The sequence below is a fragment of the Parasteatoda tepidariorum genome, chromosome 9 (assembly GCF_982258835.1).
Source record: "Parasteatoda tepidariorum strain Cologne lab strain chromosome 9, Ptep-v5.0, whole genome shotgun sequence".
Lineage (NCBI taxonomy): Eukaryota > Metazoa > Arthropoda > Arachnida > Araneae > Theridiidae > Parasteatoda > Parasteatoda tepidariorum.
In genome coordinates, this window is record NC_141763.1 from 91,317,168 (window position 1) to 91,331,584 (window position 14,417).

Here is a 14,417-nt window from a genome sequence, read left to right on the forward strand (position 1 = left end):
AATTATTGCTTGAACGTTTATGTCCTAATATAGTTTTCTAACATTTTATAAACAAATTATTGGGTTCACAGAGTTGCAAACTATTACAATTCATTTGCAGTTATCATGACTTTATAAGCAGGATTAGTCTTATGATTGAGTAATTAAAATTACAATCTTTCCAAAATAATCTACTTGAAATAATTTTTTTTCTGACTGTCAAGAGCTATAATATTTATTGAGATTAAATGTTAAATACTACTTTTTTCTAGTTTAACATTTGTTGATGAGAAAATGTCTTGGAAAAAAAACTTTTATTACATAAATATATTTTAAATATAGACTATTATGTATTAATAAAAGATCTGATAGAAACTCTATAGTTGTAAAGCTACTCTTAAAAAGTTATTCTAGCAACAGACAAATAGTTTTGAAGCACTCTAAAAAATTATTGGATTTTAGAAGTTTGTCATACAATAATTGCTGATTCCAAACACAGTTTTGTGTACAATATGATTACTTTCTTGCACAGTTTATTGCTTTACAAGTTTTTTTCAATGACGGAACTGCACTCTGGGGTTTCATAGAAATTTTACTTTGAAAAAAAAACAAAAAAAAAACGATAATTTGAGGATTATTTGATGTTGTATTTATTGTTATTAAAGATTCTGATTTTATTTATTTTGCCATTCTTCTTACAGCAATCTCTATCTTGGAGACTCATAACTGAAGATGTTTTCATCAAGCTGCCCTCAGGTCAAGCTGTGCTTCTTCAAGATATTACCCAAAGACTGCAACCCATCATTTTTTAACAAATTGCAAAATCTAAAATTGTAATTGTGTGCTACTAGACTTTTAAGCTGACATTTTTTGGAGTCATAATTCACAAAAGCTATTGAGCCAAGCTCAAATAATTTTAGGGGTTTTAAAAAATTAATAAATGTAAAAATATTTATTGTAGATATTTTAGTTTATATATCTTTTACACTGATTGAAATATCCATCTTTTTTTCGAATGTCATCGACATTTTGCCATCTCCCAGGCATATTGGAAAGTCTTCAGTTTTTTTTTTTTTTTTTTTTAATCAGCTTATATGCCTTTAAACTAATAAAGAAATAATCAGGCTGAATTTGCTCAGGCTTATTGCAATAAGGCTATTTACTATATGCCTGCACTACTTTGGACTTAATTGCAAATTATCTAAAATAAATCCAGCTAATCTAGCATTAAATGATATTTTTTTTTATGATTTATGTAAAGATATGTAGGCTTCCAAGAAAAAGCCTAAAATTGATCAGACTGATAAAAAAAAATGCTGGAAACTTTTTCCTACTAACATGCCAAATTATAAAACTATGTAGGCTATATAAAAAGAGCTTGACCATCCAATAAGATTATGATATAGTATATATCATTATATCGCCAAATAGATAATCCGGTTTTTTGCAAATTGCCACCACTATTTCTTAGGCCTTGTATTTTGCATTGCAATTTGCAAAGAGCTAAATTTTCCAATTAGCATATGATAATATGACTCATATAACTGCTGTTCTGAAATTACTTTTTTTTTTCATATAAAATCTTTGCTAAAAATCTAATTTGAAAGTATTGACATCAAAGATTTAAAATTAGTATTGCTGTGAGAAAAAAAAACATTATGTAACTCTAAAGAATCAATCAAAATCTAGTTTACTTGTCAAGTGAGACATGAATGAAAGGTAAACCTTCTGTTAGAAATTGTTTTTCAGCTTCTACTACCTTATATACTACTTTTTGAAACACTCCTTTGCTGTGATCTGTCTCAATGTTGATTGGTCAGATGTCTCAATGTTGATTTTCCTCAGATTACTGATGAGTATTTTTTTTAAATATATTTTTATAAGGATTTCTAATATACAGTGAAAGGAGTACAGCATATTGCGAGAAGTGTGCACTATCATGTTAAGATTTCAAGTTGCTTTTAAAATGCTAAAATCATTTGTTCTTAACGAGCTGAAAATTACTAGCCTCTCGTTATTGAATCAGTTTCTTTTAGAGTGAAATGCATTTTTCTATTCTATAAGGAAGAAATTAAATGAAAAAGCGCAAAATATATGACATTTTTATTCTTTTACTGTATCGGTACAGATAAATGAAAAATGAGCATTTCATCTTAATGTTTAGAAAGTTACGTTTGGCTGACCAACATCTAAGTTATCTCTTTTCTGTCAAAATGAAAATTCTTCTATGTTAAAAAATCCTACTACATGCTTAAAAAATATGACTTTTGTTGATCACTTATTTACCATGCTGCCCTATTTCCCTTCTTCAGAGCTCTTTATTGAAATCAATATTCAGTGTCATCTATGAGATCAAGAACAAAAAAAAAAAATTTTTTTTTTTGATAATTTTTCATGTTTCTTTAATTGATCTTCGCCAGAATTGGTGCAGAGGTTTGCTCGATCACAGGGAGAGGTTTTGATGGTCTCTCTTAAAGGTTTTTTTCAGCATAATGTCTATGGAAAAAAATTCTGTGTTTCCCGAAAATGGTCGTAAATAGAGGTGGACTTTTCTGGAGATTTCACTGTATTATATTTTTTAAGATATGAAGCATATTATCTTACCAATTTCTTCATATGTAATCTGAATATTTTTCAATGTTTTAAATCCAAACCTTAAAAAATAATCTGCAAAAGATCATTGATAACTGCTTTTCACTGGTATCAAATTTAAACTCCTGTTTTAGATATAGATAATTGTTAACTGTCCTGAATCGTTGGCATAGAAGTTTACTTTTGTAAAGCTGCGATTTTTAATTAATTTTATATCTGAACATTTGCCTTTTCAGTATTATTTTTCTTCTTGATTTATTTCCATTGATTTGGTTTGTAAATATTTTCCGTTAGTGCCTGTCATTCAAAATCTTCATGTTCATTATTTTCTAGCATATGTATTTATATCATTGTATTTTATCATCACATAAATAAATTATACTATGTACTTTTATATTATTATAATAATAAATTGCCTTATTTTTTTTCTCTGCTAATTTTGTGTGACTTTTTTTAATTCACAAAATGCACTAATCAACACTTTTAAAATCACTCAAATAACCTCCTTTTAAAATTTGTTTTCGTTTGTTAATTCTGCAAATCCAAAAGAGCAATTTCCAATAGAAAATATATTTTTCAAGATCTTTCCTGTATTATACAGTTTAAAAGCTAATTTGTAACACATTCGCTAAAATAATTTATGTTTTTTCCACTAAGGTGTCCCTGTTTCACTCGCACAATGCATAAAAATAGCTTTAAATTTAATGACTAAAATTTTCAACTAGGAGCTATCCTTATCTGTGTTCATTGATTTGTGCAGAGACTATTTACAAAATTGAATAAAACAGACATTTAAATTTTTTGTTGTTGATTGATTTGGAGTTTTGACTATAAAAATTTGGAGGGTAGTTACTGAAATATTGTCGCAATAGTTTAGTCAGGAGTAAGGTCATATGTTCAAGGATATAGCAAAATCGACCGCTTTTCTGGCTAAACTGTCGGGATTATATTTTCCAAAATTAACTTGCAACCATATTTTTAGTGCCAATTTATTATAAAGGTATACTGATTCCAAAAAAGTATGTTTCTTCTTTACAATTATGTTCCTTAAACTTTTGTCTGTATATCATCTTCACAAATAATTGGGAGTGAAATTTAGTACAATAAATGTAAGGAAAAATATTTTTTCTTGCATTTTTTAGGAGTTTTAGTAATCAAAATTGTGTTGAAAATTTTTTTTTATTACAACAGCAAATCCATTAAAAATTCTGATAGTTTCAAATAAGTCTTTAAAAATTTGTTGTGGTAAATAATGATAGTCCAAAACAAGACCATCCATGCATTTTTAACATTAACACACACTGTAAGAATCTTTATGCTTTACCAAGTTTTGTTCCAAATAGGAATTAATAGAACTGTCTTAATTATTTTTGGAAGTAAATTAATAAAATTATATTCGTTTCGAATCTGTATTTGCTAACCTAAAAATGCAGTAGATTTTATAAAATTATCATACTTAGATTTTCAAACATTCAGAAATGTTTAGAATCAATTAAGAAAAAACAAATTCAATAACTGTGTTACTAAAAATTAAAATTGACCACAGTATTCTGTTTGCAATGAGTTTGTGTAATGTAAATGTAATATTAAAAACTAGTATTAATACTATATTCTTAAATACAAATTTTCTCCTTTAATCCACGTTTTAGGATTTTTTTTAGACTTATTCAGCTTTTTTGTTTTTTAAACTGACACGTCTGCTAGGGGAGATTTGTGCATCGGTATCCACAACAAGTAATCAATTTTTGACGACTTCTGATAATTAATTAGAAAGAACTTATACCTCAAACATCTAAAAATAATATATGTTATTGTAAAAAATTATCAGCTAAAAAACAAAATGTATGGAAAACAGAAAAAGTGTACGTTTCACTATTTTTAAAAATTGTATATTCTTGTACAATATATAAAAATTACTATTTTGAAATTAAATGACATTCTTGTACCATATAAAGAGTAATATTCAATTCTATATCTTTGAATTGTGACCCTTCAATAGTATTCATAATTTGACAAAAAGTATTTTAATTCAAACATTCTCTGAGTAGTAAATGTTTTATATATGAATTTATATATATAGAAACAACAGCTAAAAACGAACTGCCATGAAAGTAATCAAATTAAGTGAAAATTATCAGGAAATTGAGCCTTATTACTTGTATATATCACAGCAACAGTGGCTTATAGAAGTGTAATGACTAAGAGAGGCAAAAATTAGATTTACATTAATAAAATCAAAATTTTAAACTTAGTTTTAAGTAAATTTATGGTGAAATTCTTTTGGAGTAAAAAAATTTATAAGTTGTTAATAATATAAACAAAGAAGAATTCTTTAACCAATATATTTAAATGTTAATGACCTAAAACTTCATTATTAAGTTTCTTTGTAGGTAGGTCTTTTAATGTTGCTCATTAGACCTGCACAATGGGCTGTTAGCGCCGGTCTGAGAAACATCCCCGAGGGTGAAACGCCATCACAATTTTGATCCTCTGAAGAGGGGATAGCTCCTCCGCTTTGGTAGCCCGGCGACCTGCGTGCAAAATCGATCACTTTACGGTAGAACAGTTTAACGAGGACAGATACTGTGCACCCTCCGTCCCTATGGAGGCTAATCAAAATGGGCACCCGCCCGCTTACTGACTGCAGCCAGTTATCTGAGAACCGTGTCTTTACGATGAGTCCACTGCGGGACTAGTTTCATAATCAATCAATCATAGTTTCAATTTAAAATCATAGTTTATTCTTCATAAAATATTTTGCTTGAGCAAAATATTTATCTGCTAAAAAATTTAATTATCCGATAATAAAAATAGATTTAAGTTTTATTGGTTCAGTGTACGTCTCTTTGGAGGATACCTGGTGGTAAAACTAACAATATATTATATGAATTGTCAGTGGCGTAGTTTTCATATATGTTTGAAAGGGCTTTATCTCCTTGTGAAATTATATATATATCTACTCACTTTTTTCTACTAAATGTTTAAATTGCAATAAATCAATAATAAAATTTTTTTTAAACTACATCCCACTTACCGTATAATGGCTCATTAATCAAGTAATGTATAATTTCGGAGGGGGTCACGTCCGGGTCACCAATGTGGGGGGCGGAGTTAATCGACCATGCCAACCTTCATCTGTCATATATATTATACTGCAATAGATATTATAGCAAAAGCACCACTACGAAAATATTCAAAGAAAGTAAGGAAGTTAAAAATACATGAAAACTGGGTTTAAAATTAACTATAGTTTGTGGAAAGATCATCATAAAATAATTATTAATGATTTTCTCGGCCAGCAATCAATGTAAAGAAATAGTGTGCAGCTTTTGTTTTTTGTTTGGTCAGTGTTTTTTTCAACAAAATAGCATATTCTAACACTATTGTTACTAAACATATTCTCTGTACTGTAAATTTTTATTTAAATTGTTGACTTTCTTTTAAAAAAAAAAGTCTAATACAGAGGAGTAAACAGACTAGTGAAAATGTGGCTAAATTATTCTTAATTTTTACCAATGCATGACGGTTAATTAAAAAAAATAAAGCATCACATGAAAATTAATTTAAATAAAATTCCAATCAATTGCAAGCAATACAATTTTCTTATTACTTTGCTTTATTTCATTGCCGTTTTACAAGTTGTAAAAGCTGGAAGCTTTATTCTATTCCACCTTTTAAAAGCATAATTTAGTTTCGAATATTTCTTTAACTTAATGAGATGAAAAATATTTAATAATATCACATAAAATAAGATTCTTTATTTTCTGAAGTCATTTTGCCAATGACGGTAAACAAACAGTAACCCTAGTAACAAAATCTGAAACGGTCATGGTTAGGATTAAGATAAGAAAAATATTTGCAAAAATATTTTTTTTATTTTATTAAGTAACTTTGAAATTTGAAACATAAAAAAGGTAAAGTATCTTATTTTTAATATTTTAAAATCATTCAGGAATATTCCAATCAAATTTTTTCGAAACTTCGCATTTTACATTTAAAATTTTGCGGTTGAGCTTAAATTATTTATTTTTAGTTTAAGACATTAAGACTGGCAATACCTTTGCAGGGTCGTCTAGAAGAAATTTGTTTTCTTTTTCATTTCCCTCACTCACCACTCGTCCGTAAATATTTGCAGTTGGTGGTTGTATTTAAAATTGCTTCTTTTAGCTATCGCGATATGTAATAAAGTTTTAAATTCTCTTTAAACTTATTGTTAAACTGAAAATCTTCGCATCGTTTCTTCTTCTTTAAGAGTATGTATAAAATTAAAGTTTACTGTTTAAATAATATTCGATTAAAAATATTGCTTCTTATAAAAGATACTGACTAAATTTCAATATCTATTAGATTATATGTTTTTAAAATTATAATCGAATTTATCTTCAACTTGTACTATTTCTTGCATTATTCACATGGAGCAAAAATTACCTCTGTTTAACTTTTTGCTTTGGTAAAAAAAATTCTGAAAAATTTAAAATAAAAATTTTTAAGCTTATTTTATTTTCCCTATCTAATATTTACTTAACATTATAGTTTGTTTATTTGAAACTTTCTTCACATTTCTAGCTAAACTATGAATAGTTTTTACTTCAGAACTAGATCTAAGTTTTGGGAATAATAATAAATAAATTCATGCATCTAAAAGGAATCTTCCAAATCGTCTGTTTGCCTTTGCTGCAATCGCAATGTCTCCTAAGAGTTTTTAAACTTGAAAGTAAATTTTTAAGAAAAATATTTAATGTTTTTTTCCCTGGGAGGGGGATCAGCTTATACTCTTTGAGGGAAGTTTTTTTGTATCATGCTTTGCAGCAGACTAATCGCCAAGTCTTGTCGTGTTCCAGGCAGCAGCCCGTTAGGAAACAACAACAAACAAACAAAAAATCACCGAAGCAGTCTAACTCATAGCCACATCTGCACAAATCTCTCCATTTTTTAAAAAAAAAAGAATTGCAAATATGAAATCTATTTTTTCTTTTGGCAATAGTAGTTGATAGTAGTAGATGATATGGAAATGTCCCTTTCGTTGAGATTGCCCTTTATGGGATGTTTTTTCTTGGTTTTTTGCATGTCACAGTCGGGAATTTTGCAAATTTTGGCATTTGTTTTGGCTTCAGATTTTAACATAGAAGTTGTCCTTTAATTGTACATGAAAATTTACAAGTTACGAATATTTCTGTATTTATAGTTGATCATGCAAACTACCGTGGTCCAAAGGCATGTTTCTTTCAAAAAATTAGGAAAAAAAGTATGTAGTATTTGCCTTGTGTGGTTACAATTTATACTACCCTTTGAATCTGACCCTATCTGTAGTGGTTTTTTATTTATTTATTTTTTTTAAAATTTTTTTTGCATTATTATCAGTTTTTTTTTTTTGACGAGATTTTTTAAAAAGTTTTTAATACAGCATAATTGTAACTATAATTATTTTTATTTTCCATTTTAAAAATGTGAAATTTAATACCTGTTGAAGGAATTTTATGTAGTTTTGCATCTAGATCCTCAGGTCTTAGTATTAATCTGGCCATGCAAAGTTTACGTTGGGCTGTTTCGTATCAAAAACTATTTATTTTAATTTTAAAATCAGTGTTATGGCAATACTAAAATTTAATGTGAGTGTTACTATGATTGCCACTTTTTCTTTTATTTGTGTTTCAATATCACTTCAGAATGGCATTTATAGAATTTTCCTGTTTTTCAGAAAAATATTAATTATATCTTACTTCATAAAAAATTTATAAAAGTTTTTTTTTTTTTTTTTTCAAGTTTATAGAAATCTTTGCATATTCAGATTCTTTTTGTTTAAATATTATTTATATAATATTGAAATTATAAAGTTTTTTTTTTTTAATTATTTGGAAATTGTTTGTGAAGATTTTTGAAAAGATTGAGTGAATATTATATAACAACTAGAGTATATATATAAAAAAATTGAGCGTGTTAGTGTGTGACTACTACATTAATAAAACGATCAACAAATGATATCTGGAATCAAACATTAAAAAGACAAAACATATAGTGTTAAACTTTTATTGAACCTGTAACATTCTCAGAAAGTTTGTGGGTTTCTTATAGAAAACTTCCGCTCTTTTGATCTTGAATGCATTTCTTGACATAATAAAAAAATTTTATACAGTGGAACCTCCAGAAAAGACTACCTCTGTGTTGTGACCACCTCTATTTATGACCACTTTAAGGAGGCACAGAATTTTTTCCATTGACTTTGTATTGAAGAAAACTTTTAAAAAAGACAATCGAGACATCTTCTACCGACCGGACAAACCTCTGCGGACAAGGTCAATAAGGAAACACGTAAAATATTGAAATAAAAATTTTAACTAAAGATGTATAAGTGGATTTAAAATATTTGTGAGTGGTTCTTATTTAGAGAGCTCTTTTTGATGATCTCTGAAAGAGATTGACAACCTCATATTACAGTCAGAGTACACTAAAGACAATGCTATCAATCAGGGTTGGCAAGTTTTTGACACATGACGGTTTTTACCGGTTTATACCATGGTTTTTATCGTCATGTCAAAAACCCATAGTTTTGGTAAAACTGTATTTTTATTTGAGTTTAACTGCTTATAATTAATTTAAAACTAATTCATTTTTGGGCAATGAAATTAGAAAAAAAGTTGTTAAAAGATATTTAGGGACAGATTCTTGCATTTTCCCAACATGATTATATCAAAACATACTATTTGAAGTAAAATATTAGGATACTAAACAAAATTTTCAACATTTCCAAGCATCATTTTGTTTCGCATATCACATTACTGAAGAATGTCAAGTCACTCTTGACTTAGAATTTGTTAGTAATTACAAGTTTTGAAAGTTTTGTTTAGCTTATTTCTAATATTTAAGAAATGCCAAATTTTAAATTCTTCTTTTTAGTTCTTGAATTTATTAATAGTTCCAAGCTTTTTTGTTTGTTTGTTTATTTCTAACAATTAAGAAGTGCAAAATTTTGAATCCTTTGCATATCAAGCTATAATGATAAAAGTAAGCATCACTATTTTCAATAAGTATATTACAATATTTCGATAAGAATACATGTATATAGTTGCAAAATCAATAGCAATCATTTAAAACATTCATTTATAAAGGCAATTATGTGAAAATAATATATTGTCCGCTATATGCCATAAATTAAAGAAAACAGACGGTTTTTACCACTGTCAAGTCAAAAACCAGTTTTTGACGGCAAAATCTCAACCCTACTATCAATGATTTTGTTTTAAGAGTTGAAAGTTAAATTCAAAGAAGAAAAAAAAGGTATTTTAGAAAAACTAAGCAACTTAAGCAGACCTTTTATTTTTTAAAGTAAACTAATTTTTATGATATAAAATTAAATGCAAACTTGTACAAAAACCATAATTGTTAATTTATTTTAAATAGTTCTATCATTCATAACTGATAAATTTGTTTTTAAATTTAATTATATCAGTAGGGGTCATTATTATTGGGGGTAGATTTTATTCATTGATTCGGTTTTCATGACACCAACCGAGTGGCATTTCCAATCCCAGAAAATGACACTGAGTAAAATTAAAATCACTTGCAAAAAATCACGTAACTTTGATAACATTTTGAAGTCAATGATGGTAAGAATGACCATCCTGCATTAACGGCCATTTTATTGTGGAACAGAGAGTGATCGCTCTCAAGAGGTTTCACAGTGTTTGCATTAATTCCATTATAAATCTATGTGGTTGTTTTTGGATCATTTGTTTTCAGAAACTGTTTGGTGTTTTTTTTTTTTTTTTTTTTTAATTTTTTTTAAAAATTCTAGTATTTTTAAGATAATTTTATTATGTAAATATCGAATGTAAATATCGAATTTGAGTAATTACTTTTTGACACATGCGATGATCAAAAAAGATGATTGATGATTATGGCAAATCAGCCATATCTATACTTGCTGTTTGTTAAGTCACGGGATGACATCGTAAAAGTTTGATGTCAGGTGTTCATCCGGATATGGTAACAAACCACGCTCATGAGTCAATGTTTCCCTTATGGGAATAGCCTGTTACTATTCAACTCTTCACCTATTTGTACAATAATTTACGAAAGATGCTCAGTAGCTTGATATTGGTCGATAACGCCGAATCTGGATGATTAAAAGGCCGAAACTTCAGAACATTCTCTCTCCCTTTGTTTGTTAAAACTACTATTATGTAAGATTCTTTAGGAGGGCGAGTCTGTGCTTGGTTAGTAATTATTAGTATATTAACTTCTTCATCTAATCATTTGTAGTTTAATTCATGTTTCTTAGTCATTGTGAAACAATATTTATTTCTGTAAGAGCTTTGTTTCTTGAATTCAGCCACTTCATAAATCACTATTTATTGATTGATTATTGTCAGGGTAAGAAGACTCATACCCATCCAACAGGGCTCATCTCTAACCAGTACCTAGCCATGTCATAATTTTCGGAGCTCTTGTATACCATTTTTTGTTTTCTGTTTTGTCTATAATTTTAAATAAAAATTTTCAAACACAAAATCATGCATTGAAGCTCAAATTTTGCTAACATGTTCATTAACAAATGTTTTTTTTTTTTTTTTTTTTTTTTTATTCAGCTCCCTGGAATAGCACTCACTTATTCTTTAAATTTTTATAGCTATTTGACTATATCTTTTTCATAAATTGGTCCTCATAATCTACAAAATAAGGTAAAGGAGCCGAAATAGCTCAGGGGGTAGAGCGTTCACTTTCCAATGAGGGGAACCGGGTTCGAATCCCGGCGATGGTTGGTCGCTACGAATTCCGCATCCAGCTTGCACCGATCACAGTGCTGACATGAAATATACTCGGTGGTAGGCGGGTCATGGGTTTAGAGTCCCCCGACCCATAAGAGTTTTCGAGAGACAGTGTTTTGTAAAGGGTCCATTTTAATAATGAAAGTTTTTGTTTTAGCGAAATAAATTTCTTATAAAATGACTCCTGGTTTCAAGATATATATTGCTACCTGAGTAATTGTGTTAAAGTAATACTAATGCATGTAGAATAAAAGTGTATATCCACCAACAACAACAATTAAAAACAGTTCAAAATAAACAAATCACATATGTATTATCACACTTTTACTTTCAAAAAGACAAAATAAGTTATGTTGGCATTAAGCAGGCGTTTACTATTAACTTGCAATTTGAAAAACATTTTTCTGTAAAATAATTTAAGTTGCCCATTTAATAATAATAAAGCAAATATATAACAAAAGCAATCTGAATTTATTTTCAGCTTTTTTTTTTTTTTTTTATTTTTTTTTATTTTTTATATGTTCTTTATGGGGAATTTCCTTTTATAATTGGATAAATTAAAAGGTTCAGAAATATGTTCGCTATGTTATTTTTTATGATATGTATTTGAAAAAATTGTTCGAAATTTAATAGCTGGCAGGATTTTCCAATTTTTTTTTTATATGGATTTTTTAATTTGATATGGTTTTTATGTCATGAAGTAATAATTTAGTCATTATTAATTTTTATTTAAAAACTGAATTTATTGTGGCCTCTGAAAGCTAGAGTAAAAAAAAAATGTGCGGCCCCTAAAAGCTAGGGGGAAAATTATTTGCTGCCCGGGAAAAGGTGTGGACTCCTAGTTAGAATACTTCTGTTTCAAAAAGAAAAAAATTTTGATACATTTTGGAAAATAAGTCTTTTAAAGGTCATTTTATCGACCATGACGAAAAATACTCAGTCGTGACTAAACTTGCAAATTATTACCTGTTTCTCATTTTTTTCTCCAACGAAATTTATTACAAATCAATCCCTCTTACAATTCCTCCCCCCCCCCCTTTTAAGAAGAAACTCGAATCCTTTATTTTCAGTCAATTCACTTTTTAAGTGATTTTTAATTATCAAAACAACTCGTGGAACTATGCTATAGGATACCATTTGCATTTTTTTTTCCGGAAAAATTGTAACTCCACTTTTCTGAGCAAGAATTCTTTCCTTCATTCATTAAAAAAAAATAGCAAAGAAAAATTTGATTTACCCATTCTAGTTTATTGATTTTCATTCTGATTAACCCTATAATATCGTAAAGAATACTTCAACATAATTTTACATTTTTACTCTTACAGTAATTGTTCGCTAGATAAATAATATTTTGACGATTCTGTCCTATTAATATACTATTTTCTGATTTATTCGAGATGACTTGCTATTTCACATTTAAGGTTATTTTGTATTCCCAAATCTGATGTTTTAAGTTCAATGCTATTTAGAAAAAATAAACTTATGTGAAATTAATCTCGTTTAAATGTCTTAAAACAAATGAAAGAAAAAATCTATTTAGCTTCATTAAAAAAAAAAAAAAAAAAAAAACTTCCAACGAAGGTAATTAAAGAGAATACCCAATTTCAAAGAAGACCGATGAATAAAATGTATTTTAAAAAAATATGGTGTAATATTTTCGATTACGTGAAGCTAAGTAAAAATTTATATAGTCCATTCCACCTTAAGTTGGCACTGGAGAGAAAGGTAGGTAGACCGGATTACATGGAAACTGGGTTACTCTTTAAGTCAGTACGGGGATGAGGTAGCAACAAAGGGAGAGAAAGTGGCCAGTATTGGCGTTTAAGAAAGCAAAACGCCGATTTTTATTTTTTTAAAACCAAGAATCGTACTAAAATTTTGTACAGAATACGGAAAAGAGCACGATTTTTTAGAGCATTTCTCATAATTATTATTTTAAGATACTAGTTGTAAGCTGATTTCTTAATTAGTATTCAAAGAGCAGATTTTCTTATTAAGATTTTTTAACTAAACGAAACTAATTTTAAACAGAAAAAAATATATATATATAAAAATATTCTTTTTTGCTGAAATCTAAGTAAAAAAAAAAAAAAAGAAATACATAGATGCGCAAAAATACTTTGTTTTAAATATTTATTTTTATATTCTTATTCTTATTTTTTGTAGATTAATGTACATTAATTTATCCCACATTGGTGATTTGTTGGGGAAGGAAAAGTCAGCATAGGCTGGAAATTATTGATCATGAGAAAGATCATACTTATGTTTTATAATACTTACTGTTTTTTTTTCTTATTATAATTTTTTAATTAAACGAAACTAATTTTAATTAAAGAAAAATATATTTAAAAAGATTCTTTTTTGATGAAATCTAAGTAAAAAAAAAAACGAAATGCATAGATGCGCATAAATACTTTGTTTTAAATATTTATTTTTATATGCTTATTTTTTGTAGATTAATGTACATTAATTTATCCCTCATTGGTGCTTTGTTGGGGAAGAAAAAGTCAACATAGGCAGGAAATCATTGACCATGAAAAATATCATACCTATGTTTTTTTAATATTTACTGTTCTTTTTTTTTTTTATAAATAAAAAATTAAAAAAAAAATTTCAGAAAAGTTTTTTTTTTTACTACAAAATTTTTTTTTTTCTGAAATATATTTGCTTCTAAGAGACAAAAGAACTTACCTGAAAAAAAATAATTAGTATTATCCATATGGGGGGGCGTACTGTTTGTTCGCCCCCCCCCCCATGTTTTCAGCTGCCATATCCCACCCTCTTAGACTCAACAGGAACTCTTTGAATAACATGATAACCACCTATCCTGGTGGTTATCATGTTATTCGTTTAATATTTTAACAGTTGACAGTTCCTTCTGCAAACTCTTTGTGGGGTAGCCCTGAATTGAATTCAATCCACAATTTCTCATCAGGCGAAATTCTACTTGGATGGGTAGGCGCATTTCTTCAAAAGAAAATACATATTTTGAAATATCAGAATTTTCCTTTACTTTTCAGGATCTTTGCAGGTGAAAGGAGGCTTAAGAGAAAAATCCCCATAATTTGTTATTTAAGTACA

The 14,417-nt window shown here is 28.0% G+C and overlaps 2 protein-coding genes across 6 annotated transcripts in view; both read left to right on the forward strand.

The window, feature by feature from the left end:
- Positions 1–1,560, forward strand: part of LOC107453600 (transient receptor potential cation channel subfamily M member-like 2) — a 92,641-nt gene extending 91,081 nt beyond the window's left edge. For all 5 annotated transcript variants that reach the window (XM_087152341.1, XM_043044090.3, XM_043044091.3 and 2 more), the window contains one exon: positions 681–1,560. In XM_087152341.1, the coding sequence (XP_087008467.1) occupies positions 681–791 (111 nt within the window). In that variant the 3' untranslated portion in view covers positions 792–1,560. The remainder of the gene's footprint in view (positions 1–680) is intronic.
- A 5,067-nt stretch (positions 1,561–6,627) lies between these two features.
- Positions 6,628–14,417, forward strand: part of LOC107453598 (high affinity copper uptake protein 1) — a 33,116-nt gene continuing 25,326 nt past the window's right edge. Inside the window, exon 1 of the mRNA XM_016070475.4 lies at positions 6,628–6,824. The gene's annotated coding sequence lies outside the window, so the exon portion shown is untranslated. The remainder of the gene's footprint in view (positions 6,825–14,417) is intronic.